Source organism: Danaus plexippus, assembly GCF_018135715.1.
Source record: "Danaus plexippus chromosome 18 unlocalized genomic scaffold, MEX_DaPlex mxdp_20, whole genome shotgun sequence".
Classification (NCBI taxonomy): Eukaryota; Metazoa; Arthropoda; class Insecta; order Lepidoptera; family Nymphalidae; genus Danaus; species Danaus plexippus.
In genome coordinates, this window is record NW_026869853.1 from 4,936,233 (window position 1) to 4,962,520 (window position 26,288).

The 26,288-nt window shown below is 41.3% G+C and overlaps 2 protein-coding genes across 4 annotated transcripts; one reads left to right on the forward strand and one right to left on the reverse strand.

Annotated features, from left to right (window-relative positions):
* Nucleotides 1-4: 4 nt before the first annotated feature.
* On the reverse strand, nt 5-12,211 carry LOC116772870 (bromodomain adjacent to zinc finger domain protein 1A). 3 transcript variants are annotated; one of them, XM_032665167.2, is made up of 26 exons: nt 11,877-12,211; nt 11,352-11,681; nt 10,420-10,609; nt 10,036-10,267; nt 9,761-9,960; nt 9,388-9,673; nt 9,069-9,207; nt 8,663-8,832; nt 8,399-8,523; nt 8,085-8,319; nt 7,815-8,009; nt 7,435-7,613; nt 7,021-7,206; nt 6,586-6,750; nt 6,121-6,253; nt 5,727-5,939; nt 5,301-5,575; nt 5,152-5,169; nt 4,971-5,077; nt 4,582-4,745; nt 4,232-4,282; nt 3,179-3,266; nt 2,947-3,011; nt 2,712-2,848; nt 2,271-2,434; nt 5-2,060 (listed from the first exon to the last, which is right to left on the reverse strand). In XM_032665167.2, the coding sequence occupies exons 1-26, from the start codon at nt 11,987-11,989 to the stop codon at nt 1,853-1,855; spliced, it is 4,368 nt and encodes a 1,455-aa protein (XP_032521058.2). In that variant the 5' UTR covers nt 11,990-12,211; the 3' UTR covers nt 5-1,852. The 3 variants fall into 3 exon arrangements, with proteins under 3 accessions (XP_032521058.2, XP_032521060.2, XP_032521059.2); XM_032665169.2 differs by lacking the exon at nt 4,232-4,282; XM_032665168.2 differs by lacking the exon at nt 5,152-5,169 and having other exon boundaries at nt 11,877-12,210.
* A 406-nt stretch (nt 12,212-12,617) lies between these two features.
* Nucleotides 12,618-23,712, forward strand: LOC116772936 (DNA-directed RNA polymerase III subunit RPC1). The gene is made up of 26 exons (XM_061528441.1): nt 12,618-12,782; nt 12,963-13,098; nt 13,529-13,678; nt 13,791-14,132; nt 14,523-14,677; nt 15,397-15,574; nt 15,926-16,063; nt 16,612-16,809; nt 16,923-17,047; nt 17,125-17,236; nt 17,615-17,847; nt 17,937-18,037; nt 18,194-18,329; nt 18,550-18,663; nt 19,028-19,147; nt 19,366-19,445; nt 19,763-19,876; nt 20,059-20,216; nt 20,289-20,461; nt 20,557-20,661; nt 20,944-21,133; nt 21,380-21,598; nt 21,836-21,954; nt 22,238-22,450; nt 22,621-22,915; nt 23,174-23,712. Exons 1-26 carry the CDS (start codon nt 12,739-12,741, stop codon nt 23,384-23,386), a joined length of 4,161 nt encoding a protein of 1,386 aa, XP_061384425.1. The 5' UTR covers nt 12,618-12,738; the 3' UTR covers nt 23,387-23,712.
* The last annotated feature ends 2,576 nt before the right edge of the window (nt 23,713-26,288 follow it).

Consider the following 26,288-nt stretch of genomic DNA (forward strand, 5'->3'; position numbering starts at 1 on the left):
AAGATAACACTGTTTCAGGTGCTTTATTAACTACTATACAAATTATTAAAAAACTTAAATTACATCAATAAATAATTGCAGATAAAAACGATCAATACAATACCTGACACGCAACTAGTCATAACAGCACTATGTTCCTATAGGAATGCTATTTGATCTCATAATTAACTCGCTGGGTTACAGACTAAGAATTACAGATAATTTAACCATAAAAAAACTACCACTGATAAAAAAAATGCCTGATAAAAATCTCTGGCAACATAAAAAAAAAAAACAAGAATTACTTTAATCAACATACCACATAATTTATATCCTTCATATAACAAAATTATTTAATAGAACCGAAATTTTAACAAATTAAATTAAAACAAAATAATGTTACAATTATAATTATAGTATTACAAGACAGCGCCTTCAACTCACACAGAACTCACAAAAAAAAAAGAATTAAATAACTTGAATGCTTCACCTAATTTGAATTTTTCGTTTAGAATACAACTTTTGTAACATGCGGTTAGTTGAGTCATCGGAAACTATGCGTTGGGAATAAGATAAATTGTTGAATATACATCACAGTATATAATGACATTTATATATAATCGTCGAAAATATTTGAAAAGACAGTTTACATCTATAACTTTAAAACTACTTCTCTGTACATCAGTTCTCTCTTTAGGCACTGAGTTCTGTACCGTCTATAAAGGCGAGCGTCATAGACAACTATTCATTATAATCTTGAAACATCCTTACAAGCGATACAGCAGATGTCGAATGCTGATTTTTGAATTTTTTTTTTTATATTTACATTCTGTTTATTTTTTTTTTTTATTTAAATATTTTTCTACTGTAATATAATTTTTTTTTTTATAAATGCTGAATATACTGATTCATGATATTAAAAAATATATATGTTCAAATGAATCGCTGTAAATTGCTTAACGTAGTGAAATACTTGTTTAAAATATTATGAAGAGAGAATTCAGAAGTAAACGGACATACAAGTTTCCGAACACAACACTCGTCTTTGTAAATGCAATCTGTAATTAATCACTCATTAAGTTTTTTGGTGAAATATCTGTGAATATATCTTAAAGAGGATAATTACAACAAGTGACAAAACAAATGAAGTGCAGTTGAAGCCATCACATGATACATAAGATACCTAATCGATAGCTTCTTTGATTACTTAATCCTCAACCAGCCATATTCTATGCCTAGTGTGCAGCAAGCAACAAACCAAAATGCACTTACCTCGCATAAAATAAATTAAACCTCACAATTTACTTGTAAATCAGTAATGATACCTATCAAGCCTAAAATAAATTTTGTTTAAATTTTACATCTCATTTTGTTCCAATAAACATGGCCATAGCCACCGATATCCAAAGACTACCTTAGCCTAAATCTATCTTTATGGAGATTATACATTCTCTATGGTATAGTTACATAGATCACATCACTACAACTATTTTATCTATGGTACTAGATTAAAGCACGAACTCACAGAGTATGTTAAGCACGATCAATTAACTACATTCATGATCACCCCGAGTGTACAATTCAATTCTCTATTTTTTTTTAAGAATAGGTGTTTAAAGATGGTATAAGTGGAATGTAATCATGTTCACCGTCCAGCCATCATGAATGTAGTCACTGATCCTTACACCTATCTTTAGCAGCGTTTTAAATATAATTTTGTGATATATCTGAAACATCGTATACAGCACAAGTCAAAAATATTATATAATTTCCATTTTAATCAGAATTTCATGTAATTGTACGGTGTGAACGCTCAAAATGAATTTCGGAGAAGTAGTGTAGCCGACAGCGGTAGTCAAGAGCATGTATATCCTCAATGTATCTTGGGTCGCTTGGCTCGAGGAGCGAGAACCTCGTCGTCCGAGTCGAGCTCTTCCCCGGCAGCTTCCGCGACCTCTTCTCGCTCGTTATTCTCTTGCGTCGCTTCAGCCTCGTTGTCTTCGAGCGAGGTGGCGGGCAACGCGGGTAGATTGAGTTCTGAACAGCGCTTTATGATATACTTTTCGAGTCGCGCTCCCGCTCTGAAAATAATGTAATGGTTGGTCCAATTATTTAATAACTGCTGTTTTTATTCATATAGTTGACAATAACTTGCCAAGTGTTCGTTATAAATAAATCTTTATATGTTTTTAATATATTATAATTAAATGTTGATATATAATTTTGCTACACATCAAGCAGGTAGGATAACGATAATGTTTTGGAATACTCTAATAAGACATTCAACTGACTTGGCCACTGGGTGTGTGTCTTGGTTGTAGGTGTAGCAGTTTTTGAAGATGAGCGCGACGTCGTCCAGCATCTGTTGGTCGGTGGTGTAGGAACCTTTCTCCAGCTTGCCGCGGATTGTGTAGAAGTCCATCGGCTGCTCGATCACGCTGAGATAGTCCGGCACCTGGAGGATGTTACACGTGTTTTGTTGGTCATAAATGTTGTCAGTATATCTGATGATATAGCAAAACCTTACTTCGTAAATAAATGACGAAGAACGTAGTATTTTTATATATTTTGCACCATAGAAGTGTATGGTCTAGCAACAGGCGTAAAAAAAGTTTTCTAGAGTATCGCTTCTTGGATGAAGATGGCTTTCAAAAACATTTTCCGATTACTTTCCACTTATATCAGTGGTTATAGAACACATATCTCATTAAGCATGTGATGCATATACATACATCATCCGTCGAGACCGGCTCATCAAAGGGCCAGCAATCCCGATGTTTGCCGCACTCCTTCAACAGCTGTGTGAGCGACTCCACGTGCAGTAACTCTTCCTCCTGGCGGCCGCGCTTACGACTCGACACTACATCACCTGCAACACAACGGGCCATCAGAAACAAGAACAGATCATCACTATATTGAAAAAACTATACAATAATGGATTTTTTTTATCTACAAATTAATTCTCACCATTGACGCCATTCATGAATGACTTCGATCTTCTGTTTGTACTTCCGTTGACGACTTCTTTAGATCTACAATAACATTTTCATATTAATACTTTCTTGATTTATTTGTAAATAATATAAGCGGCTGGGGATTGCCGTAACTTTTTTATTACTTGGAATTAAGTTAAAATACTTTTATTATGTATAACTAATGTAAGTCATAGATGTTTTGAGTCTTCCGTCATGTAACTCACTTCCTGCCTCTCCTGGCGGGTTCCTCGGTTCTCTGCTGCCGTGTCTTCAGTTTGACCAGCGCCGTGTTATATTCGCTGTCCTCGGAATCTGGTGGTGGTGGATATTGTTAATGTCTACTATATAATAAGTCATGCGACTCGAGAGTTACATTTCCCCGGACATGTGCAGCGTTAATGTGAAATGCATTTGATTGCATACGATACTAATGGATTGGGTTTAGTTTCCTACCGTGCAACCAGATATATGACAGATAGATAACCAAAAAATATGCATTTATTATCGCAGGGATCATGCTAGCAGAGAAATAACAACCCTTCCAATGCGGCACTAATATTCTTTGTTCCTCTAAATTTATATGCTAACTCTGTTCTCTCCTTTAGATGTTATTATGCTTTCAGTTCAGTGAATCTTTTGTTTGGACAAAAATATAAAGCTAGTGGTTTTCTTAAATACACGTCACACAGACCTCTGTTTCTAGCATTTTCTGGAGGAAATAATGCGAGGTATTTATTATTATATAATTTTTTACCATCAAATAATAATTTAAATTGAATGCCCTTAATTATTATTAATTTTAATATAAAATTTTATTCTCAATTTAATGATTATTTATCAAACATTCGCAACAAGAACATCTCGTTCCGCAGCATAAAGTTTTTTACGATCATGACGGAATCGTATGTGATCTAATGTAAAGGATAGCTTACGTTAGAGGTAACATGGCGGGTCCCGCATTGAAAGGATTAAGTGAAAACCAAAGAACAAAAAAAAGCCCAAAGATGAGAAGAAGCGGAAGACACCGAGATGAACCACTCGCTGTTACTGAGACCACGGAGACAGGACCACAGGAATAGTTTATTCACCTATCGAGGTGAAAACTGGTCGATATTCAGAGAATTCTAACAATAAATATCTACATCCGTATATAGCGAATACAGTCATCAAGTATAAGGTATTTGAGGTTTGCGCGAGTCGTGGTCTCTGTAACAGACAGTGTATGATAAAGCTCTGTGGATGGTCGAGGGTTGCTGGTGATATAGCTGGTCTCGTACCGGAGGAGAGGCCTCGGCGACGGCAGACCGCGGCCCGGCGCCGCCCGCCCTCTATATCATACAAGACTTTTAACATACTACATACGAACACCACACACATCACACATCATTGGAGTGTCTGTTTTTAATATATCGATGTCATGGACAAGGCACATATCAAAATAATATTCAATAATTTTCGTTCGTTCCTAATGATATCTGCAACGGCTGTACCGATTGTAAAGGGACTCTCACTGGCAGACAGCTCATTGAATATGAAGGGACTTGTAGTAGTGTAGTTGTAAATTCTAATAATTATTCTTTAAATATAAACGTATAAGTCGTGTATGTTGTATGTAGTCGAGTCGTACCTCTGTTTGGTTTAGCGCAGTCCCCGCACACGGCCCTCCGCCCCCCGGAAGGCGCGCACTCGGCGTGGAAGCGTCTCCCGCACGAGCGACACGAGGCCGCCAGCCGCCCGCCGCTGCCGCACAACGCGCACAGCTCCACCGGCGCGCTCGAACACGACTCCGAGCTGTGAAGGCGAGAGAAATTATTAATATAAGAACATTTAAGAACCTTTCTAAACATCAGTCAAGGTCGTGGCTTGTTAAATGTCTGCGAACACTAAAGCCATTCCAAGTGCTACTTTGTGCCTTATACGATGGTGGATCGAGGTTTTGTCCATTAACTACCTATAGAGTGCCTTACACTGTCGGAACAACCGCTCTGATGTTGTATATGTATCACATGTACTCGCCTGTCGTCGAGCGTGTCGTCGGGGTCGGTGTATAGTTTTCTTCGCTTCTTGGGCGTCTTCTCTGTCGGTTTGCATTGATCACAGAACCAGTCCCCCTCCGGCACCTTCTGTCGGTCACATTACACACGTGATATGAGCGAGCGGAACAGAACACCTAATACACAACTTCCAAATTCATTACCTTCCGCACCAAACGCAACTGAACGCATGAAATATGAATAAGCAGCTTCATTAATAAACCCAGCACGATCAAGTCAGTGTCGCACGACTACTACTGCGTGTCTGCTTGTGTCAAAATACGATACACAGACGAGTGATCCGTGAACCAACCGTGAGCTTTGGCTTGAGGCAGTAGAGATGGTGTCCTTTGTTGCAGCTGTCGCAGAGCAGCATGTTGTCGGGGTCGGTGCGGCGGCGGCACAGGCGGCAGCTGGCGTGCAGCACGCTGGCCGACCAGCACACGCTGCTGTCCAGCGTCAGCAGATGCAGCGCCACGCTGGCGAAGCTGCGGCACTCCATCAGCGACACCTCCCACCGCTGCAGCGCCTCCAGCTCCAGAGATTTGTTCTTGGCTTCGCGATCCTTGCGCTCCTTCTCGTCGAGGCCTGAATGTTGTAATATAAAACATACCTACAATATCGTCATCACTAATGTTAGGTATGAGACGGGTTAACGTGTTTATGGGAGTGAATTCTTTATACATATATTTCGATAGCATATAAATTATTACAAGCCAACGCAACACAAGTAACGTACCGAGCGGCCTCTTCAGGTACTTGTGGTGTATGGCCTGCGCCACCTGCAGCAGAGCGCTGGCCAGTGAGCGGACGACCCCGGCGTCCTCGGCCCCGGCCGCCTCTCCCCCTCCGTTCTCTATCTTGATGCCGTTCACCCTGGGCGGCTCCAGACAGTGCCCCGGGTCGCGGTATCTGTTCTCAACGATGCCCTCCAACTCTGTCTCATCTAAATCTGTTTTAAAATCGATTATTGGTATCACAAGTAATGATAGGAGATGACATTATTTAAATATGTCAAGTATTTTCCTATAAATTACAATAGAGAGGAGTGTAGGTTTGCAGTCGTGACTATGATGCCAAAGTGCCGACAGTACATCTTCCGAGTTTTATAACGCTAATGGCTATCTGGTTACCTGGCGGTAATTTCAGCAATCCGTCTGGTAAATGGCAGTCGTCCCTGAACCGGCCGTCCGGGCCCCAGGTCAATGACCGCGCCTGCTTGTCGTAGCCGCGCACCATGAGAGTCCCGCGCCATGCCGACCGCTCCTGAACCGTGTCATAATGGTCAATAGAGCCAATCTAAACCCATCAGATACATATACTGATATGTTAGATTTTCGCGTGTATTTATTTCAATTAAACTAAGATTTTTCGAAATATTACGATGAAAGTCATCTTCTGTCCGTGACCACGGTTGCTGCGACCGCAACGTCGGGAGTATGTAGATATAAGAAAAACGCAAAGTATTATTCGACAATCGTAGTTCCATCAGAGCAGTTTCAGATCCGTCACTGTCCAGACAATTACTATTACTGTCATTAATTCTCACAAAGGTATTGAAACACTTATATCAATCATCGCTAAGATTATTCACTCACCTTAACTTTCAATGCTCCCAGACATCCGTGGAAGATCTTCTCCTCGAGTTCCAGGATGTGGTCTCTGAGTGTCAGTTCCAGAGCATCCGCCAGCGAACAGTCCGGTAGTACCGTGAGAGACGGCTGGAAGCGGCGCTGGCGCGTCGACGGCACGTTCGGCGTCGGCTGGAACGAGACGCGTTTATATTATTAAAGGAAACGAATATAGCCGACGAGCGGCGCTCTTGATGAATGACGTCATTAAGAGCGTCGCATGCAAAATGGCCGGATTATGTACATGTGAGATTTAAATATCAATTTTGAAAATAGAACTACAAGCATACAATGTTGTCTTTTCGTATGTTGCGACAGTATTTTTGATATTCACCGAATTTAATTAGGGATTAGCTAATCATTAATAATATTATCAATAATACGAATATTTGAATGACTCACCGGAGCCGGGCCGGGTGTCAGGAGGTTCAGAGGGCACTTGGTGATGTAGTCAGCTATGTGTTCCTTCTCCACCTCCAAGGCCTGCTTCAGTTCACTCTCTCTCAAGCCTCGCTTGTTGAGTGACGCGATGAGTGCCTGCAGCTGGTCGCGGGTGTGGTACACCCACCATTGCGGTCGGTAATCACCCTGAGACAAAACAATAGTTAGTTTGTATAATGGTAGTTATTGAGACACTGTCCCATTCACATTACTCGACTCACCTTTTGTAATGACCTGACTTCATATCTAACACAAACTATTCAATTGGTTAACATAGATAATCCAACATTGACTGTGTATCTACTAATATTTTTTTTATAATATTCAACTTTTGAAGCTTATATTTCAGATATCGTGTTGTTGTCAGTGACGCACCTTCCCGTGTACATAGCACGTGTTGACATCAGCAGTGCACAGCAGCATGTCCCGGCAGTGCTGCACCGTGCTCTCCATGGGTTTCTTGTCTTGGGTCAAACCGTTGAGGTTTGTTAGAGGTTTCTTTGGCGAGGCACCGCGGGAGTTGGCGCCGGACTCGTTCTCTTTGTCGCTGCCAGCTAACATAAATAATAATTAAGTAATCACTTTCAATTAATGAGATATTAAAGAGATTTAATTTTTATATTACTAATTAAATATCAAACTATATGTATATATTAGATATGTCCGTAGAATATATATACCTTTTATATGGAACTAGTGAAATATGTGACCCTGAACAGTATATAAGCTACACATGCATTGCGTGTCTATAATACCTTGTTCTTTCTGTCTCTCCCTCTCCCTCTCTGAGTGGAACAATTCAGTGACGTAAGACAAGATGTCGTCGCGGGGTGCGGGCGGCGGGGGCAGAGGCTTGTTGCGGCAAGGACCCCGGGGCTCCGGCCCCGCTTCCACGAACAGTCCCGCCACCCGCCTACTGATCCAATAACGACGGAACGCGCGATCCGACCCTAGAGATGGCTTCGTTTTATCACACCATATTAGCAATTATTATATACATGTATATATATAATATATGACCTCACCGAGGTAAGTGGTATAGTCAAAGAGCTGAGCCTGCAGCTCCTTCAACTTCTTCTCGAACTCCAGTCTTTTGGCGTCGCTCTCCTTGTTCAGCTTGTCTATGGCCGCCTTCAGCTGTTCGTCCGCAGCCCGCGCGCGATCCCCCGTCAACTTGAGTTCCTCCTTCTTCTGAGCCGCCTCTCTCTTCAGCTCCGACCGCGCGGTCGACAGTTGCGGTTCGCGTTTGCGCTCGTTTATCTACAGAGAGTATTTACAACGTAGAAAACCCGAGACGCAATATGCCATAAAACCGATCATTAATGGAGTTTGAACTTACTTGTAATATTCGCAAGGCTTGTTTTAAGTTCTTATATTCCTCTATCTTCTCCTCGACCTGCTCGCGCACCGTCGAGTAACTCAGGATTTGATTCATGAGGCACTGAAGGATCGCGAGTCTGTCATCTGGAATAATGCGATACAGAACATCTGGTTAGAAACCTCTTTATACTGAAAGTACCTGAGATGACTTTTGATTAGCTTTCGGCGAGGGGAAAGCCGAAAACATTGCTCGTTAACTTTTCTCTGTAGAGAAAGTCCTCACCGAGGGGTAGATCGGCGACGTGCTGCGTCCGTAAGGCTCTCAAAGTATGTGGACGTGACGTGCGCAGGCGCAGTGCTGGGTCATCGGCGCTGGAGTACCCACCGCGCTGGTGCAGCCGCCACGCCAGGCAGCGGGAACCAGCCACGCCGCCCGACGACAGCAGGTGCAACCTGAAAATGCGCATATATGACTTACTTTTTGAATCTGATTAGCGTTTTCGTATCTGCAACATATTCTTTTCATTTTGTTAGTTAGCCATTCATGAACCTTTGTGAGTTATTAAAATACTTATATATTGATAAACATGATAACCTTTGAAATTGTTTCTCGTTACTTTCAAATAATAGTTTGTAACTAGGCTTAGCTTTAGGTGCACTGTATGGTAGTTTGGTTCCTTATAATGTACCTCAGCACTTCAGACACAGTGGTGGGGTCCAGGGGCAGCTTGCTGAGTGGTGTCCCGAGGTAGGTGTGCGCCCACTTCCCGGCTCGCGTCGCTTGCTCTATGGCGCGCGCGATACCTGTCGAGATGGCCGGAGGCTCCTCTGAAAGGTCAGTGAACCTTATAGTATGCAACCTAAAGTTTCTTCTGTATGTCGTCTATGAGATTTTTTTATAGATATATCCTTTGCAAAGGAACCGAAACGTCGGGACTATGTAGTGGCAAAGTAATAGTAACTGCGTAGCGTATCCGATAGGCTAAGTTTTTTTTTTAATGAACCCACCTACAGATTCCTGAATTCCTTTGCCCTCATTATATTCTTCTGCCTCATCTTCTTGCAAAGAGAATATTGCTGATAGTAGCATCTGTACCAACTCGCTGAATATCCACGCGTGTTCTTTAGAGGTCAATGATTTCCGAAATGTTTCAAGGTCAAACTCGGTGTGAAACACGTCTTTGAGTTTGAGTAGTTCTGAGAAATTGTGAACAAATTCTAACACTGAGAGGAAGTCACCAAAATTTTTATGTGGTATTCCTTCTATCTCTACTGGAGTGCCCTTTGGTATAATCTGAAATAAAGTTTAAGCTTTTCTGTTAAACTGCATCTGTAGTAGATCTTTCTGGTTAGAGTTTAAAACATAATCTTGTTTATTAACCTTGTGATCTTCTAGCTCCTGGTCTTCTTTAACCTTATGCCATTCCTTCATAAATGCCATGAGTCTGGCATTTTTCTCTTTCTTCCTCGCTTTCTCTTCTTCTTTATGTTGCCTCAATAAGTCCTCCGCTTTCCTCATTTTGTCAGCCATTTCTTGGGCTACTTTTCTGGCTTCAGGGTCAATGGGGGTTTTTGATTTACCTGTTAACAAAACACATCAATAGCAACGAAGTTTAATATTAAAGTTAAGCATTTAATAATGTTTTAGACACTAGCCATCAGTTTTCTTAACAAATTTATCCATAGACTCCTGCCGTCCCTTCTTATCAGGACTGAGTTTTTTGGCTGATCTCGACCCTGAGCCAGGAGTGTGTGGTAGCCTTGAAGTGGATGGTGGGGACATACTGTTCTTTGACAGCTTCTTGGATGACGGGAATTCTGGGGGATTCCCTGTGAATATCTGGTCAAAGTTCACTTTTCCTATGTTGTATTTTTCTATTGCTGATTTCTGAAAAATAATACAAATATTCTGTAATCTAATACAGCTTGGTTTTTTTTCTGGACTATTTTTTGTGCTTACTTTCTTAGTTTTAATCTTGAAATATTTCACCATATATTGTAATACAAATATTCACCCACTCAAAAACATCATCAACACACCTTAATGCCAATGACGGCTCCGGGTGTCACAAACTGTTTCAAGAACAGTCTGTTTTTGTCCCGTGTGTAGACGCCCTTACGTCGCCTAACTCTGTCGTAGGGCGCGGTGCCGATCTGCCCCGCAGTCTCCGGATCCTCACTGAACTGCTCCACCTCATAACAGTAAGAGGATGCTGGGAGCATTGCCTGGCTGTAAATAGAGTACATTCGTAATGAACTTAATCATAAATATAAGAAAAGTTTTCTTTACATGGCATTTGATAAGAGTATGAAATCATGTATACAGGGCGGTAACTATTGTGTCAGAGGTCAAAGGTATGTTATAGCAAACAAAAAAGTTAAAATGATATGCAGTATAATTTAAAGCAGAATACTATGAAACATCGGTCTAGTGGAGAAACTTGTTGGATTTTTTTTTTATCTGTTACATTTTACACACGATTTACTGTCTATGCCTTTCAATATTAAGATGACTAAACCATATTGCACCATCAAATGTACGATCACATCTAGCTGCATAGTAAACAAGATTAAATAATTTTAATTAACACTTAATATTATCTTCCTTTTTCCAGTCAGTTGAACTCATACATGTTATCCTTTAATCTCTTTTGTATGTGTAACCTTTTTTTTTTTATTTGAGTTCATCAAAAATATGTCAATATTCATGAAAACTATCATGTTAACTACTATTCAAACTTGTGTCTGTAGTGGCAGTGGAGATATCCTTTAATTTTTCCCACATATACCTTATTAATTATTTTTCTTATCATTTCCAATAAAATGAACATTCATTATGAACTTCCTGTACAACATTTTTGTTTGTATTTATCCAGTGCCGAGTTTCATATGTTGTCATTTTGACTTTAGATGTGTATAAAACATTTATAAGAATTATTCATAGAAATTATTTATTTGTAGATTATAATTACCTGTCCGGATGTTGTTTGGGGGCTGTGACTGACAGTATATGAGCCTCTCGCCAGATATCACCCTCTAGGCAGGCCTCAACCGTTTCACCCACAAAGAACCTCACTCTCACAAAATTAAATACATCCTCTGACATGTCTGCAAATGAACTCCTTTTGGTTCTTGCAGCCAAATATAATATTGGTATTCGGAGTTCCATTGGGAAATCCTTTAGTGATCTTCGGGCAGCTTTTTCACTTTCCAAAGCCTCTGCATACGTGAGGTTATTCTTTCCCGTCATCTCACATGACCACACCATTGAATTGACCAGAATGATCCTTTCGCAGTATTCTCTGCCAAGACATCAAATAAATGTTTAATAAACATACTAACAATTGAACTAAACTCTTTAAAAATGCCAAAAGTGATGTTACGCTCGCGTAATTGCAAAGCCTGCCGCGCGAAATCAATGACGACAGTCTCATTACACTCTTATATTTTAAATAATCCAAAAATGCGCGAAAATTATGTTTCTTATGAATACTCACTCATAATCCTTGAATATTTCGTCGGTGATCTCGCAGTGGAACACCTCATCGTCGTCCCTTAGATATTCCGACACATTCGATTTCTCAAAGGCTTTTCTTTTCAATAGAGGCATGTTAAGGGTTTGCGGGTCAGAACGATGGGAAAAAGTATCTTAATGAGTTCTAAAATAACACTGTTAAACTATGTCACTTAACTTCTTACGGCGCATCGATAGCGGTAATCTTCTTTGCAAAACATTAGTAATATGTTAACATTTATCAAGATTAGTAAAGTGAAAATTGTTGCGTGGTTTCGGTTGACAAGCCAAAAAACGGCGCGCTAAGCGCTTCTTTTTACGCCAGAAACATATGAAGCGGGTGGACCACTACAAAAAAAGGGTAGCAATTGGTAGAATTTTTGATACATACTCGCACATGTTATAAACTACATTTAATCTTCATAATAATTTTTTATAGTCATCTTACTCATTTATTCTCGTTAAAGTTATGTTTCCTAAAGTTATATTTACTGTACTTTATTATTATATTTCAATTATGTAAAACGAATATATAGAATATAAAGAATAATACATAGGTGCATATTTTTTTAGACTTTATAAACACAAATTTTCGTTATGTGAGCGAACTGCTCTGTAAAGAAAACAATTAATATATTTTCTTGCAATTGTATTAATTTGCACTTTGCAAAATATTTTACCTTTTGTTTACTGACGTGATAAATTTTTAGATATGAAAACACTGTTCAGTCAATATGATGGACATGTTTGCTTATGAGCCAAACTGCTTGTTTTGAAATTATAGGATAATATTATTTAATAAAATATATAGGTTAACGTTTTAAAAATTTTGAAATTAAGTAAAGATGCCTAAAGAGCAGTACCGAGAGACTTATGTCGGCAGAAAAATGTAAGGTTATGTTTACATATATTAATTAACATAATAATAATATAATTAATTTTCTTTTCATATTATAAGCATATCCTGCAATTATTTACATAAAAGTTTGCTTAAATATATTTATTTAAATGTTATTTAATTAAAATTATTGATGATTTGAACTTTTTATAAATTTTATATTTTTTGCAGTTCCCATGTTACTTTTAATGTGGATAGTGCAACGGAAATCCAGCAAGCAGCTCATATTCAAGTGATAACAAAGAACTTGTATGCTCAGGATGGACAGAGAGTACCAGCTAGCTATGGAGTGCTGGACAGACGCATGGTTTGTCTCACAATTAACTAATCTACTGATATTAGATAAAATAAGAAATTAATTACGTTGGCCAAGGATTCAATACTCAATTATTTTTTTTCATACATCTTAGAGTAATATATACTTTTCCAATTTTCCTATTATCTCAATTATATAGTGATGTATTTCTTTGATATTTTAGTTTGAACTCTCTTCGACAATTTAATAAATATTTTTTTCTTATTAAGAAACATATAAATAAATAGAACAAATTTTATATCGTTATTAATTTACGTATTTGTATATTTTAATAATTAATACATAATTTTAGTATGATTGGCCGATTATACTGTGCACATCTTTGCACGGATGAAGGCCATATTTAAACTAACCAAACATGACTGGTTGATACACACAATAAATACATATATATTATAAATATAAATATTTTCTTAACTAGGGGACAAACCAGAAAGATGCCAACTGTGAAACATGTGGTTTAGGTCTAGCTGAGTGTGTTGGTCACTATGGCTATGTGGAACTAGCTCTACCGGTGTTCCATGTCGGATACTTCAGATCTATTATAACTATACTCCAGACTATTTGTAAGGCAAGTCAGAAAAGCTTAAAAATTTAAGTTGTATTTTATATTGTAATGTTGTTAAATTAATATCTCATTCACATTTATTGTTAGTCTTATTAATTTCTATGATAATTTCCAGAACTGTGCCAAAGTAATGCTTCCGGATACAATCAAGAAATCGTTCAGTCGTAAATTCATGCACCCAGATTTAACCTACCTGCATAAAAAGAATCTACGGGCAGCCGTTTTAAAGAAAGCCAAGACATGCACAAAATGCCCGTACTGTGAATCCCTAAATGGCATCGTAAAGAAGAGTCCAGCGGGAATATTGAAAATTATCCACGATAAGTACAGAACAAAGAAACCCACAGACCCAGCGGTTCAAAAGGTGTTGAAAGATTTCAACGAGGCCAAGGAATCTAATAAGGAACTGGCGTCCATGATTAACAGCGGGTTGATTATAGAAATGAGCCCATTAGAAGTGAGTACTGTTATAACACTTTGTTATCTGACAAATGTTACCATCCTAGCTCAGTAAAAATGTGTGCCGCTGGATAGAAGGATAGAGTTTTTCTCTTGCTCTGCTCGAAAACAAAACCTCTCGGTGCAAGTTGAGTGAGCGACCTCAGTGTTTCAATACCGAACCGTATTTTTTTAACACGGGTCTTGTTTTCTGGCCCTTAAAATGATATTGTTATGTCTAATCTAAATATTTTTGATAAAAACCTTCCCGGATAACCGGGCTATCGGACAAAACAATCGATCGTACATTGCCGAAATCATCTCCGTGGATGAATGACCTGAGTCGCCAGTATAGCGTTCTTCTCGCTTCACTTAATACGCAAAATTTTGTCATCCCTGTTCCTTTCAGGTCTTAAACCTATTCCGTCGTATCCCAGATGAGGACGTCCCCCTGTTGGGTATGGATGTGAAGACTTCCAGGCCGGAGGATCTTATCCTGACTCGCCTGCCCGTGCCCCCTCTTTGCATCAGACCCAGCGTCGCTTCTGATATAAAAGCCGGCACGTAAGGCCTAACAGTGAAACAACTCAATAGATAACCTGCATCTAAACAAATTTCTTCTGATATTGTAAATGGTAGAATTGCTTTAGTAGTTGTAGCGCCTAGCTGTGGTCAAATAACTAGAGATCGAACATGGACTGGTTCGGCCAGGGAAGTACCGCCCTCTCACAGAGGATCGGCGTGAAGTAGTCTTAGATGGTTGTGTTTCCTCTGATGAGTGAGATCGCCGGTTGAACGAGTCGCCGATTCGAACTCTTCCTTCTCTTTTCCCTTTCCCACCCTTTCCTCTCCCTCTCCCACAATCAAGGCCGGTAACGCATCTGCAACCTTCCTCATGTTGCAGATGCCCGTAGGCGACGGTGACTACCTTCCATCAAGTAGGCCGTCTGCTCGTGTGCCGTCTTTGAAATGGCTGGATGTTTGCTGCTATTCACGTAATATATACTTGACGAGTTTTGATGGATGTTTCCGATTATGTAGCCGGACATCAGAACAACATATAGGCTGTAAATCATCCCTCCAGTCCCTGTAGTTCCCTCGAGACTGCAGTACAGTATCATAACAGTTGTTAGTGGTATAAGACACAGGCCATAGGCTCTATATAGGCCACAGGCTACCTGTCAGTGAGCGTATATATTAAGCATACGCTATTCATTGCCATCCAAACACAACACAAAGACAAAGCAGACTAAACTGGGATCATAAATCTGAGCTTTGTTCAGTAACGAGGATGACCTCACGATGAAGCAGTCCGAGATCCTGTTGATCAACGACGTGATCGCGCGCCACGTGGCCAGCGGAGGGAAGAGCGAGCTGGTGCAGGAGGACTGGGACTACCTGCAGCTGCACGCGGCGCTCTACATCAACAGCGAGATGTCCGGCATACCACTGTCCATGCAGGTAGCCGTTGATCACGTCCTGCACCCGTTCTACCCACTTTAATAAACCTGTTCCATACAAGTGTCCAGGAGAACTATTTTAGATGTAATTGTTTCGTTATCATTAAAAATTATATGTTCGTGAATTATCATCACATTGTTTACTTTTTTCTTAACTTCTCTATTTAATTTGTAAAAGAATAGCGGTGCAATATAGTAATAATGTCGTTTTATAACACCGCTTGTTGCTGTCTCAGAATATATTTGTTTTTTCATGAGCTTCTCTATGAGCTGCAAATGTCTATAGTCTATGGTCATCCCCACAAACAAGTGGACTGCCTTATTAGTTTTCATCCAAATTTTATTATTCCAGCCCAAAAAACCGGGTCGTGGTCTGGTTCAAAGGCTGAAAGGCAAGCAAGGTCGCTTCCGTGGGAATCTATCAGGAAAGAGAGTGGATTTTTCAAGCAGAACTGTCATCTCACCGGATCCCAACCTGCAGATACAGGAGGTGGGTAGATAAGAAACCACTTACTGTTAATACAAAAAAACCGTTAGGATTTGAACTTCAAATACTTAACAAAAATAAAATTGGTATTGAAGTCAGAAATATGATATATGTGAGGCTTTTAATAATGTCTACATGACTCGCTGGTCTTGGATCTTAATATGTTCATTTTAGATAATATTTTTTGTCAGCAATGAAATGATTTTACTGAAATAGAAAATTTACTTCATATAACGTTGATTAACTCAGAGTTCAAGCCCCATTGAAATAGGTCTGTTTGTCCCAATAACAAGGACGACACCACTGGCCAATAATGGTTCTGACCATTTGTCTTAGTTGTAGTAACGTGGAGGGTTTAGCGTGCCATTGTTATGTGTAATAAACACGGTAATTAATGCGGTCTTGTAAAAGAAATTTGAGTTCCTTGAAGTTTTAGCTCGCACAGGCCATTGTCACAAGTCTTTGCTGTTGGAGCCCAGCATAATATGGATTTATCTAGCGGTCATTTCTTGACCTGTAAACATTGTTGTGATCCCCACCCCGCTCTCCAGGTGGGTGTTCCTGTGCATGTGGCCAAGATCCTGACGTACCCGGAGCGCGTGTTCCCGGCCAACCTCCAGTGGCTCCGACAGCTGGTGAGGAACGGCCCGGACGTTCACCCGGGGGCCAACTACGTCCAGCAACGAGGGGTCAGCCACAAGAAGTACCTCAAGTACGGGAACAGGGACAAGATTGCGCAGGAGTTGAAGGTTACACAGACTTAAAGTCGTCATTGCATGTTGGAATTTTCTAAAAAGAATATTTTTTTAATGTAAGACATCGTTTACAAGTCAGTGACTGTAGGTTTATACTTTATGTACAGTGCGGTGACACAGTGGAGCGCCATCTGGTGGACGGAGACGTGGTGCTGTTCAACCGCCAGCCGTCGCTGCACAAGCTGTCCATCATGTGTCACAGGGCGAGAGTACAGCCGCAGAGGACGTTCCGGTAACACACGGACATACATACATTAATACAATACCATATTTCTGTTGATTTTTCTTATATTTTAAGTATGTGTATAGCTTCAACGAGTGCGTCTGCACTCCTTACAACGCCGACTTCGACGGAGACGAGATGAACATGCACCTGCCGCAGACGGAGGAGGCGCGGGCCGAGGCGCTCATACTCATGGGGGTCAGGACTTGTGTTCATTAGCGAACAGATACACGTAGACATCCGCCGAGTCATGATAGACTGTTGCTCACTGAAGATGAGGCTGAGATGTAGAACCCACGCTCGTGATGAACAGATTGTTGCTTAAGGAAACAATAAATAGCTTGGTGATCCAAAGGCGACAGAAAATCTCATGATACGATGTCTATAATTAGTTTTTTAATGTTAAAGCATTGTTCGACTAATATTTGGATCTAAATTTAAAAAATTTATCACCGAGAGCATTTAAGCTATATCGATAAAGCGACTGGCACCCAATATTGCATTTTTAATACGATTTGCTCAATTCTACAAATTTTATTTGAATTTTACTGTATGGGTAATACTCTTCATGTTCAGAACAAGTCTAACCTGGTGACTCCTCGGAACGGCGAGCTCCTGATCGCTGCGACCCAGGACTTTATAACGGGCGGGTACCTCATCACTCAGCGGGACAGTTTCTTCACGCTGCCGGAAGCCCGCCAGCTGGTCGCGTGTCTGCTGGCGGGGCCCGACTCCACCATGAGGGTGGACATGCCGCCGCCAGCCATCCTCAAGCCGAGGATGCTTTGGACCGGCAAACAGATATTCAGGTAGATAGTTTTTGTCTCAATTCTGGGAACTTACCATATTTTTTTGTTAATATAATTGTGTATAGAAGCTTCAACGAGTGTTATTTCAGTCTGATAATGAAGCCCAACAAGCGGTGTGAGGTGAAAGCCAACTTGGAAACGAAGGGCAAGAACTATACCGGCAACCAGGACATGTGCGTTCAGGATTCATGTAAGTCAGGAGGAAATATATCTCAAGTCTTAATATAAAATTAATAAGATATTTGGTATTTTGTTAACACCCATCACTTTAACCTTAAAAGAAATTAACTGTAATATAACCAACATGCGTTTATTTAAAATTTAAATCCTCTCATCTGACCTGTAGATGTCATAATTCGTAACTCGGAGCTGATCTGCGGTTCCATGGACAAGAGCACCCTCGGATCTGGCACCAAGAACTCCGTGTTCTACATTCTGTTGAGGGACTGGGGCGAGGAGTACGCCGTCAGGGGCATGTGGAGGTGATGAACGTGATGCCATACCCCTATACCCCGGATTAATCTTATCCTTCATTTATTACATGATATTATTTATTTGAAAGGTAAAATAAAAATTTGAACACCCTCTATAAGGTCCTATAACGAAGCTTAAGAGCTGAAAGTAAGGAGGCGCCCAATAAGTTTAACATGGGCGGATAGTTACGTTTTATTTTGAAAGTTAAAGAAGTATTTGTGTGTGAAGGCTGGCGCGTATGGCCTCCTACTACATGATGAACCGCGGGTTCAGCTTCGGCATCATCGACGTGACGCCCGGCAACAAACTCATTGAGGCCAAGAACAAGCTGCTGGAGTCAGGGTGAGCTCACATCCGGTGGAAGAGTGACCAGAATATTTCCAAGAACAAATTTAGTAGATTGACCAAAAAAAAAACTTCTTATTTTTTAATAACTGGTTACTTCGTCTCCAAGCCATTATATTATTTTTGAGTTGCTCAAGTACGCAATTAAATAGCAACATTTTCATATCATCTGTCTGTCTCAATGGAAATCGTAAAATCTGGGGTCGAATCCGAAGCCCATAGCTTTATTTAAAGAGAACCCGACCGAGAATGATACGCTTATATGTTGCCAGAATTAAAAGACCATGATCGTCAAAAAAATGAGCGGTTTAATATATTTAATTGCCATGCTAAGTAAGAATGTGTGTGTTTGTGTGTGTAGGTACTCTAAGTGCGACGGATATATCCTGGAGATGGAGAAAGGAACCCTGCAGTGTCAACCTGGCTGTTCCATGGAGGAGACCCTAGAGGCGATCATGCTCAGCGAGCTCAGCAGCATTAGGTACACAGTTTTGCTATAGGATTCACGGAGACCTCCGCTTGTATATCATTTCAAATGATATCCTTCCTGTGGCGAGTTGTAATTTGATTCGACGGCCTTCATTTTGAAGGGACGCAAGGATGTGTAGCTAAAAAGTTTGTATAGAAAGATAAAAAAAGAAAAATATTTCTGAAACTAACCATTCTTTAATATAATATAGTATTTGTGATTAACTCCAGAGAACTGGCCGCCAAGGCTTGTTTCCGCGAGCTGCATCCAACGAACGCCCCGCTCATCATGGCTCAGAGCGGATCCAAGGGTGAGGTCGCGTTCTCTTTGGCTAATAATTACTGATAATGACTCTGGTACGTGCGTCGCACTTTGTCACCGAATAATGGAAGTTACTTTTTTATTTTGTGAATAAAATTCAGATTAAGTAGATTGACGTAACAAATATATGTTGAATATAAACTGACCAAGACAGCTAGACGCTCCCTAAGGAGGAGATAATTAGGTTCTCACTAAATCATTAAAATTAAATTAATTCCCAGACTACTATCATCTAATAAGTTGAGCTGTCAGTGCCTCGGTCCCAGCGACCCCGTCAAGATGTTTGTAATGAGATGTGTGTTCCAGGTTCCAACATCAACATATCTCAGATGATAGCGTGCGTGGGCCAGCAGGCGCTGAACGGGAAACGTGTGCCGAACGGCTTCGAAGATCGCTCCTTACCACACTTCGAGAGACACTGTACGGGGATCTGTTCTGATACTGATGTTATATATAATGCTCAAAGAAATATATCGGAGTATTCGGTAGTCACCGAGGCTGACCGGCGCTGACCAAAATATGCCGTTTTACTTTACTTCAGTCTTAATGGAATTGTGTTCAGTCAGTCCAATTTGAACTGTCCAACGAAATTGTTTTTACAGCAAAAATCCCTGCCGCTCGCGGGTTCGTGGAGAACAGCTTCTATTCAGGGTTGACCCCCACCGAGTTTTTCTTCCACACGATGGGCGGAAGAGAGGGTCTCGTGGACACAGCCGTCAAGACGGCCGAGACAGGATACTTACAGAGAAGACTGGTTAAGGTAGTTTGAGGTTTATATTAACTATATTTAGATTTAAAATTTAAATATTAAATTATCAATGTTTATCTCCAGTCGCTGGAGGACCTAGTGCTCCACTACGACATGACAGTCCGCAACGCTACCAGCGAGGTGGTTCAGTTCCGCTACGGCAGCGACGGCCTCGACCCCAGCTACATGGAGGGCCGCGACAGACCCGTCGACCTGACGCGCGTACTGCGACACGTTCGGGCCAGCTGTCGCACGCAGTCAGTAAACACACGAACACACACACACACACACAAACACACGCACACATCAACTGAGCTTATGTTTATCTGTCAACATATACACCTCTTCTCAGAGACGAGGAGCCTCTGGACGGTGAGGGCATCGTGGTGGCGGCGGAGGAGACGCTCGCTCTGGACGACTTCAAGACCTGTCCGCCGGAGTTCAAGGCGGAACTGCTGTTCGTATTGTTATCTATGTTACACCCCTGTTTGTGCTGCGGATGTGGCGGATGTATCACACCTTACTCATAGCAGGCATTTCGATAGTGCTGTTAGTTGGGGATACTGTTATTGATAATAATGGGTAACTGAGGATAAGCTGGGGAAAAAATGTTCAGTAATGTATCTCTATGTCTTTGCTTTTAAATAGTTAATATTCAGTGTCTTCTAGGCGCTGTATCTTATCCCCTTCTCCTTTTATAATCTCAGACACTTCACATACTAACTCGATATTCTCTCAGTGAGTTCCTGAAGGGCACGGCGGCCAAAGTGCGGTCTCTCCGCGAGCGATACGCGTCAGCCGGTCCCGTGGCCTTACAGCTGGAGCGACTGACCCTCACGCAGCTGGTGCGGTTCATCAGAGTGTGTCACGAGAAGTATCAGAGGAGCATCATCGAACCAGGCACGGCCGTGGGGGCTCTGGCCGCGCAGGTAACTTCCAAACAAACGAAACCACTCTTCGTTCAAACATTAATTTTCATACCTGTTTTCGCAATGAAGCCAGTGCCGCTACGACTCTGAACTTTAATTATTTAACGACTTTTCATACCTCCAGCGTGGTGTTGTCGCCGGCCCATCTTTTCCAGCCGTACACTTTTCTTCTATAACATCTCTCATACAAATGTTTTCTTCCATTCGTTTGGAAGTTTTCAGTCACAATATCATTATATATTACAGAGTATCGGCGAGCCGGGCACCCAGATGACATTGAAGACCTTCCACTTCGCTGGCGTCGCCTCCATGAACATAACGCAGGGTGTGCCGCGTGTCAAGGAGATCATTAACGCGTCAAAGAACATATCCACCCCCATCATCACGGCCGAGCTCATGGAGCCCACCGACCAGGAGTTCGCCAGGAGGGTCAAAGGAAGAGTCGAGAAAACTACCCTCGGAGAGGTCATATCTATTTTGTCATCTATAATGAACCTGTAACCACTGATACTAACTCCGAACACAGCCAATAACTTGCCAGACAAAAAAAAAAATACCGCTGTCCATACAATCACGACCATACAAATTATCTTCACTTGTCATAATCAGAATATATGTTTGATACTAGTCGCGTCCAACCTCTCTGCCTCCTCAGCCGCACACACGCGTCTGTATTAACTGTGTTTGTATACAAACGTGTAGATAACGACGTACATAGACGAGGTGTACCTCCCGCACGAGTGTTTCCTGCTGGTGAGGCTGGATGCTGAGAGAATAAGACTGCTGTGTCTCGAGGTGGACGTGCACTCCATCGTGTACTCGTGAGTTATATGAGTACTGTATGATACACAGAGACACACAGCTCGCGCTCAGTGTGACAACTGAATCTGGACATTTACATTAACGATATATCTTGTGTACCTTTTAATAATTGCGATTCAGAACAATTTCTATGGTGCTGTGACAATGTTCTATACGTCATATATCTGGGCTCAAATCAAATTGATGTTTTTATCACTGTAACGTTATTTGAGTGAATGTAACGAGCGGGTGCGGGTTGTTGGTTTATACTCAATGATCCCAAGCAATCATCAAATATTTTAGAATCTGCACGTCGAAGCTGAAGCTGAAGCCGGGGAACGTCCAGGCCGTGTCTGAGTGGGCCATCAAGGTACATGCGGAGGCGAGCAAGCACGGGGGGTGGCTGAACGTGGCGCTGCAGCAGCTCGCCAGGCAGCTGCCCTCCGTGGTCGTGAAAGGACTCAGTAAGGTCTCCCGAGCTGTCATAGCGTGTGACGACACGGGACCCGTTAATAGGTGAGGCGGTTTGAGAACGAGTGAGAGTTAGCTAGTCCTTGACATCGTTATATTTAGTGTTGCAAAGATCAATGTTAGAGCAGAAAAACGGTTCCTCGGCAGCTCCCTAAACATTACGTCTTTTATATTCCCTTCATTGTTAGTTATGACATTAAATGCTCTTACATTAGGTACAAGTTATGCGTGGAGGGGGACGGTCTCCGGGAGGTGATGGCCACGTACGGCATCGACGGCCGACGGACCACCTCCAACAACATCCTGGAGGTGTTCCACACGCTGGGTATAGAGGCGGCGGCCGGCACCATCATGAGCGAGGTGGAGGCGGTCATGGCGGGCCACGGCATGGCGGTGGACGGCCGCCACGTGGCGCTGCTGGCGGCGCAGATGTGTGCGCGGGGGGAGGTGCTGGGGATCACCAGGTACGGACTCGCCCGGATGAAGGAGTCCGTGCTCAATCTGGCCAGTGTGAGTAGCGCGTATGCATATATTGATAATTACCGTGTAGTGGATTGTAATCTATTAAATTCTAGCTGTGATGATCTGAAAAATATGTATGTGAATAATTCGTACAATTAATAAATGTATAGATATTACGGGACTTGTATAATCTAAGTGAGATTAACTTGTAAGAACGATACTTCTGGGCTAATACACTGTTTGGTAATAATGTGATGAAGATTTATACAGCTGTTCCTACATTTATAAATGCCAATTTCTCTCCAGTTTGAGAAGACAGCCGACCATTTGTTTGACGCGGCGTACTACGGCCAGAGGGATCGTATAGAGGGAGTCTCGGAGTGCATCATCCTCGGTGTCCCGGCCGGCATCGGCACTGGAGTGCTGCAGCTGCTGCACAAACATGACCACACGACGTCGCAGCAACAGCACAAGCTGCTGTTCGACGATCCCAAATATCATTGCTCAATATGGGAATAAAGATGCCAATTATAGAGTGAAGAGATCGATGTTAGCCTGGAAACCGACATAACACTCCAGACACGTAGGAGGGGTCTGGGAGAGTTTACCCGCCTCCGACTAAAATGTTAATAAAACTTTTTTTTACTGAAAAAATCTATTTCCACAAACTGTACCCTCAGCTGCATGATTAAGCTCAATTTCTTCTTAAGGAAATTTTATACATCATCAATACGTTATGAGTGATTAAAGATTTCTACCGAAATGAGATTTGGCTAATACCTCCCGCCTGGATGGGACCTTATATGTATGTGGTCACTAAATAAAATTACACATCATTATCATCAGTCTATCTTTTTTATTGGAGCAATGAGGACTAATGAACTGTTCCTTATCATCTTTGGACAATCCAACGCACATTTTATGGACGGGTATAGATTGTCTTAACTTTTCCTTAAATGACGCGCCCCGCTAGTTTTTTATTTGATTTAGATGTGTGAGTGAAAATTGATGCTGAGCGTTCGTATGTGTGGGAGCGACGACTGTTTCGTAAACTGTGACTTGTATACAAACATATCGGTGGACCAGTCGCGTGATAAGTCCAATAATGTTACACGTATGGAGCAGCGCTAGCGCATTGTATGAGACAAGGATTTGGTACTTTTTGTATGTGGTATGTTTTTAAGTAATATATTTAGAGAGAACTGAGATCCGTATTACATACTACATAGTATAAAACTTAATTAAATAATTTTAAACCTATTATTTGTAGTCTATTATTTGATTTTTTCTTATTTTCTGTAGATCTGTTCGCCAGCCGCCAAAGTCCTCCTCCACTCTCTTCCCCTCATATCTGTATTCCGCCACTCTGTTCCATGTGACGCCTGCCCTTGTCTTATTTCATCATCCTTCTTCTTCCTTCCTTCTCCAGGAAACCATCGTGAAATAATTTTGGTCCATTTGTCTCTTCCTCTTATCGTATGCCCCACCCGATGCCATCGGAGCCTTCTTATTTCGCACGTTATATCTATAACCTTTGTTTTCTTCTCATAACTCTATTTCTCAGTCGATCTGACTTTTCCATATTCATCATGTTCCTTTCCATAGCGTATTGGTAAGCTGCAAGTTTGCTAGTCATGTTTTGAGATAAGATCCAAGTTGGGCTATTTCTTTGTGCACCGACATCCAGTGTAATTATCGGTCCCAGATTTATACAGTCGTCTGTATAATCAATTTGGTGGTTTGCTAAATGTATATTGATTTTCTTTCCCTTAGTTACTGTTGTTTTCTCCGGGTTCAGTTTTAATCCCACCTTCTCGCTTTCCGTTGCCAGTCCGTGTTTCATTTTTGGTAAGTCTTCCGGATATTTAGCGAATAACACAATGTCATCTGCGAGTCTCCAATGAGTTAGTGAGACAACATCTACATTATTATTATATCGAGTGTTTCCCATTTAAGACCTCTGAGTAAAAACTTTTTATTGATTTATTGCCGAAAAAAATTAATTCTGTATTCTATATTCTATATGTTATAGCTCACCAAACGTAGTCCACAAAAGTGTGGATTCTTCTGTAGACGTTACGACCCTTTCTGGTGTACTGACTCGTCGGATGGGTAGTAGGTCGCGATAGCGGCACTAAATCCAAATTAGCATTCTCCGCTATAAGACGCCGGTCGGCTGCCTCTTCTTCATCATCTGATGAGAAATCCAAGTCTTCAGGAAGAAACTCATCATCACTCCCATCATCGTCATAAAGCATATCCTCGATATTACTGTCTACTAAGTTATAAAATGGCTGCCCTTTTTTCCGATTTGGTCTTGAAGGCCCCGGTTCTCCATCCATATTTGAACCTTTGGAGCGTAATGACTGTCAGAAAATGGACGGTGCTACTCCGCATATTTGCGGGGTCAGCTGCCTGCGCTAACCCCGCACCCCGCACCCCGCAAAATGCAGAGTAGGCAGCGAAGCTCCTAAACCCCGCAGTTTCACTCATAGATACTGACGCTGATATTGAAGGTTATGACCGCCGTTGTAAAGTAGATAATGTTGTAGGTAACTCGATGGTAGTCACGTATGAAGGTAGTGCAGCAGTTACTGAGGGTCTAACAATCGAAGAAACATCTTGCTCTGGAAGTTCACCTATCAATTCTCTGTCTGGTACTGCAGAAAATAAAGTCTTCATCTGTAAACATATCCAGGTTAAAGGGATTTATACCAGGTTTTCGAAAACACTCGAAATATTTGATTGGCTAAAATCCTGCGACATGATTGTTCTCACAAGTTCGGATATATTTTACATCTTAACAGTACTGTAATTGGGAGGTTAAAGTCAGCAGAGTTGCTCCATTTAATTTAGCGTATTTCACGACTTCGCTATTGTCAAGGCTCCCTGGTCGTCGAGGATAAGGAGGAGTCTGTTTTATTATAATTGTGGATGTTATTAGCTTCAAGTTGATATTCTTCTCAAATCGCCTTACCGTTCTCGTAGAAATCAGTAACATTTTTTCCGTTGAAGCTGGTGGATCTAGATAAACCTGTTGCTTCTGGGGTTCCTAGACTCAGTTCAGGGTTTCTTCTCATAAACCCTTCGAATCAATCTCTCCATCAAAGTCCATGAATCTGAAAACTTTTTGGAATTAATGGTAGCATATCCATATGCCAGTTTCACAGCCGCTAAGTACTGACAGATCTAAAAGGCTTTTGATTGCTGTCGTTTCTTTTTTTAAAATTAAGGGCATTTTGGATAGTTATCTGAAATAAAACAAATAATATTATTGCAAGAGCAACCGAGGGTGAGATTGCCCTGGGTTAAGTCTCCTCTTATCGCCATGGTAATGTCTCTCAGCCCGCGCCAAGCTGTCCGTTATTCAATTTAGAAAATAACAAACTTTTTCTAAGGATGATAACTTGGAAGCTATGAC

Bases quoted from the DNA above. Each gene is read 5' to 3' on its own strand.
- LOC116772870 (XM_032665167.2), bottom strand. From the start codon at position 11,989: ATGCCTCTATTGAAAAGAAAAGCCTTTGAGAAATCGAATGTGTCGGAA. The intron at 6,751-7,020 runs GTGAGTCATTCA...GTCTCGTTCCAG, and splicing joins TGACACCCGGCCCGGCTCCG to CCGACGCCGAACGTGCCGTC. The intron at 2,849-2,946 runs GTGAGAATTAAT...GTTGTGTTGCAG, and splicing joins ATTCATGAATGGCGTCAATG to GTGATGTAGTGTCGAGTCGT.
- LOC116772936 (XM_061528441.1), top strand. From the start codon at position 12,739: ATGCCTAAAGAGCAGTACCGAGAGACTTATGTCGGCAGAAAAAT. The intron at 15,575-15,925 runs GTAGCCGTTGAT...TTATTATTCCAG, and splicing joins GCATACCACTGTCCATGCAG to CCCAAAAAACCGGGTCGTGG. The intron at 19,148-19,365 runs GTACACAGTTTT...GATTAACTCCAG, and splicing joins AGCGAGCTCAGCAGCATTAG to AGAACTGGCCGCCAAGGCTT.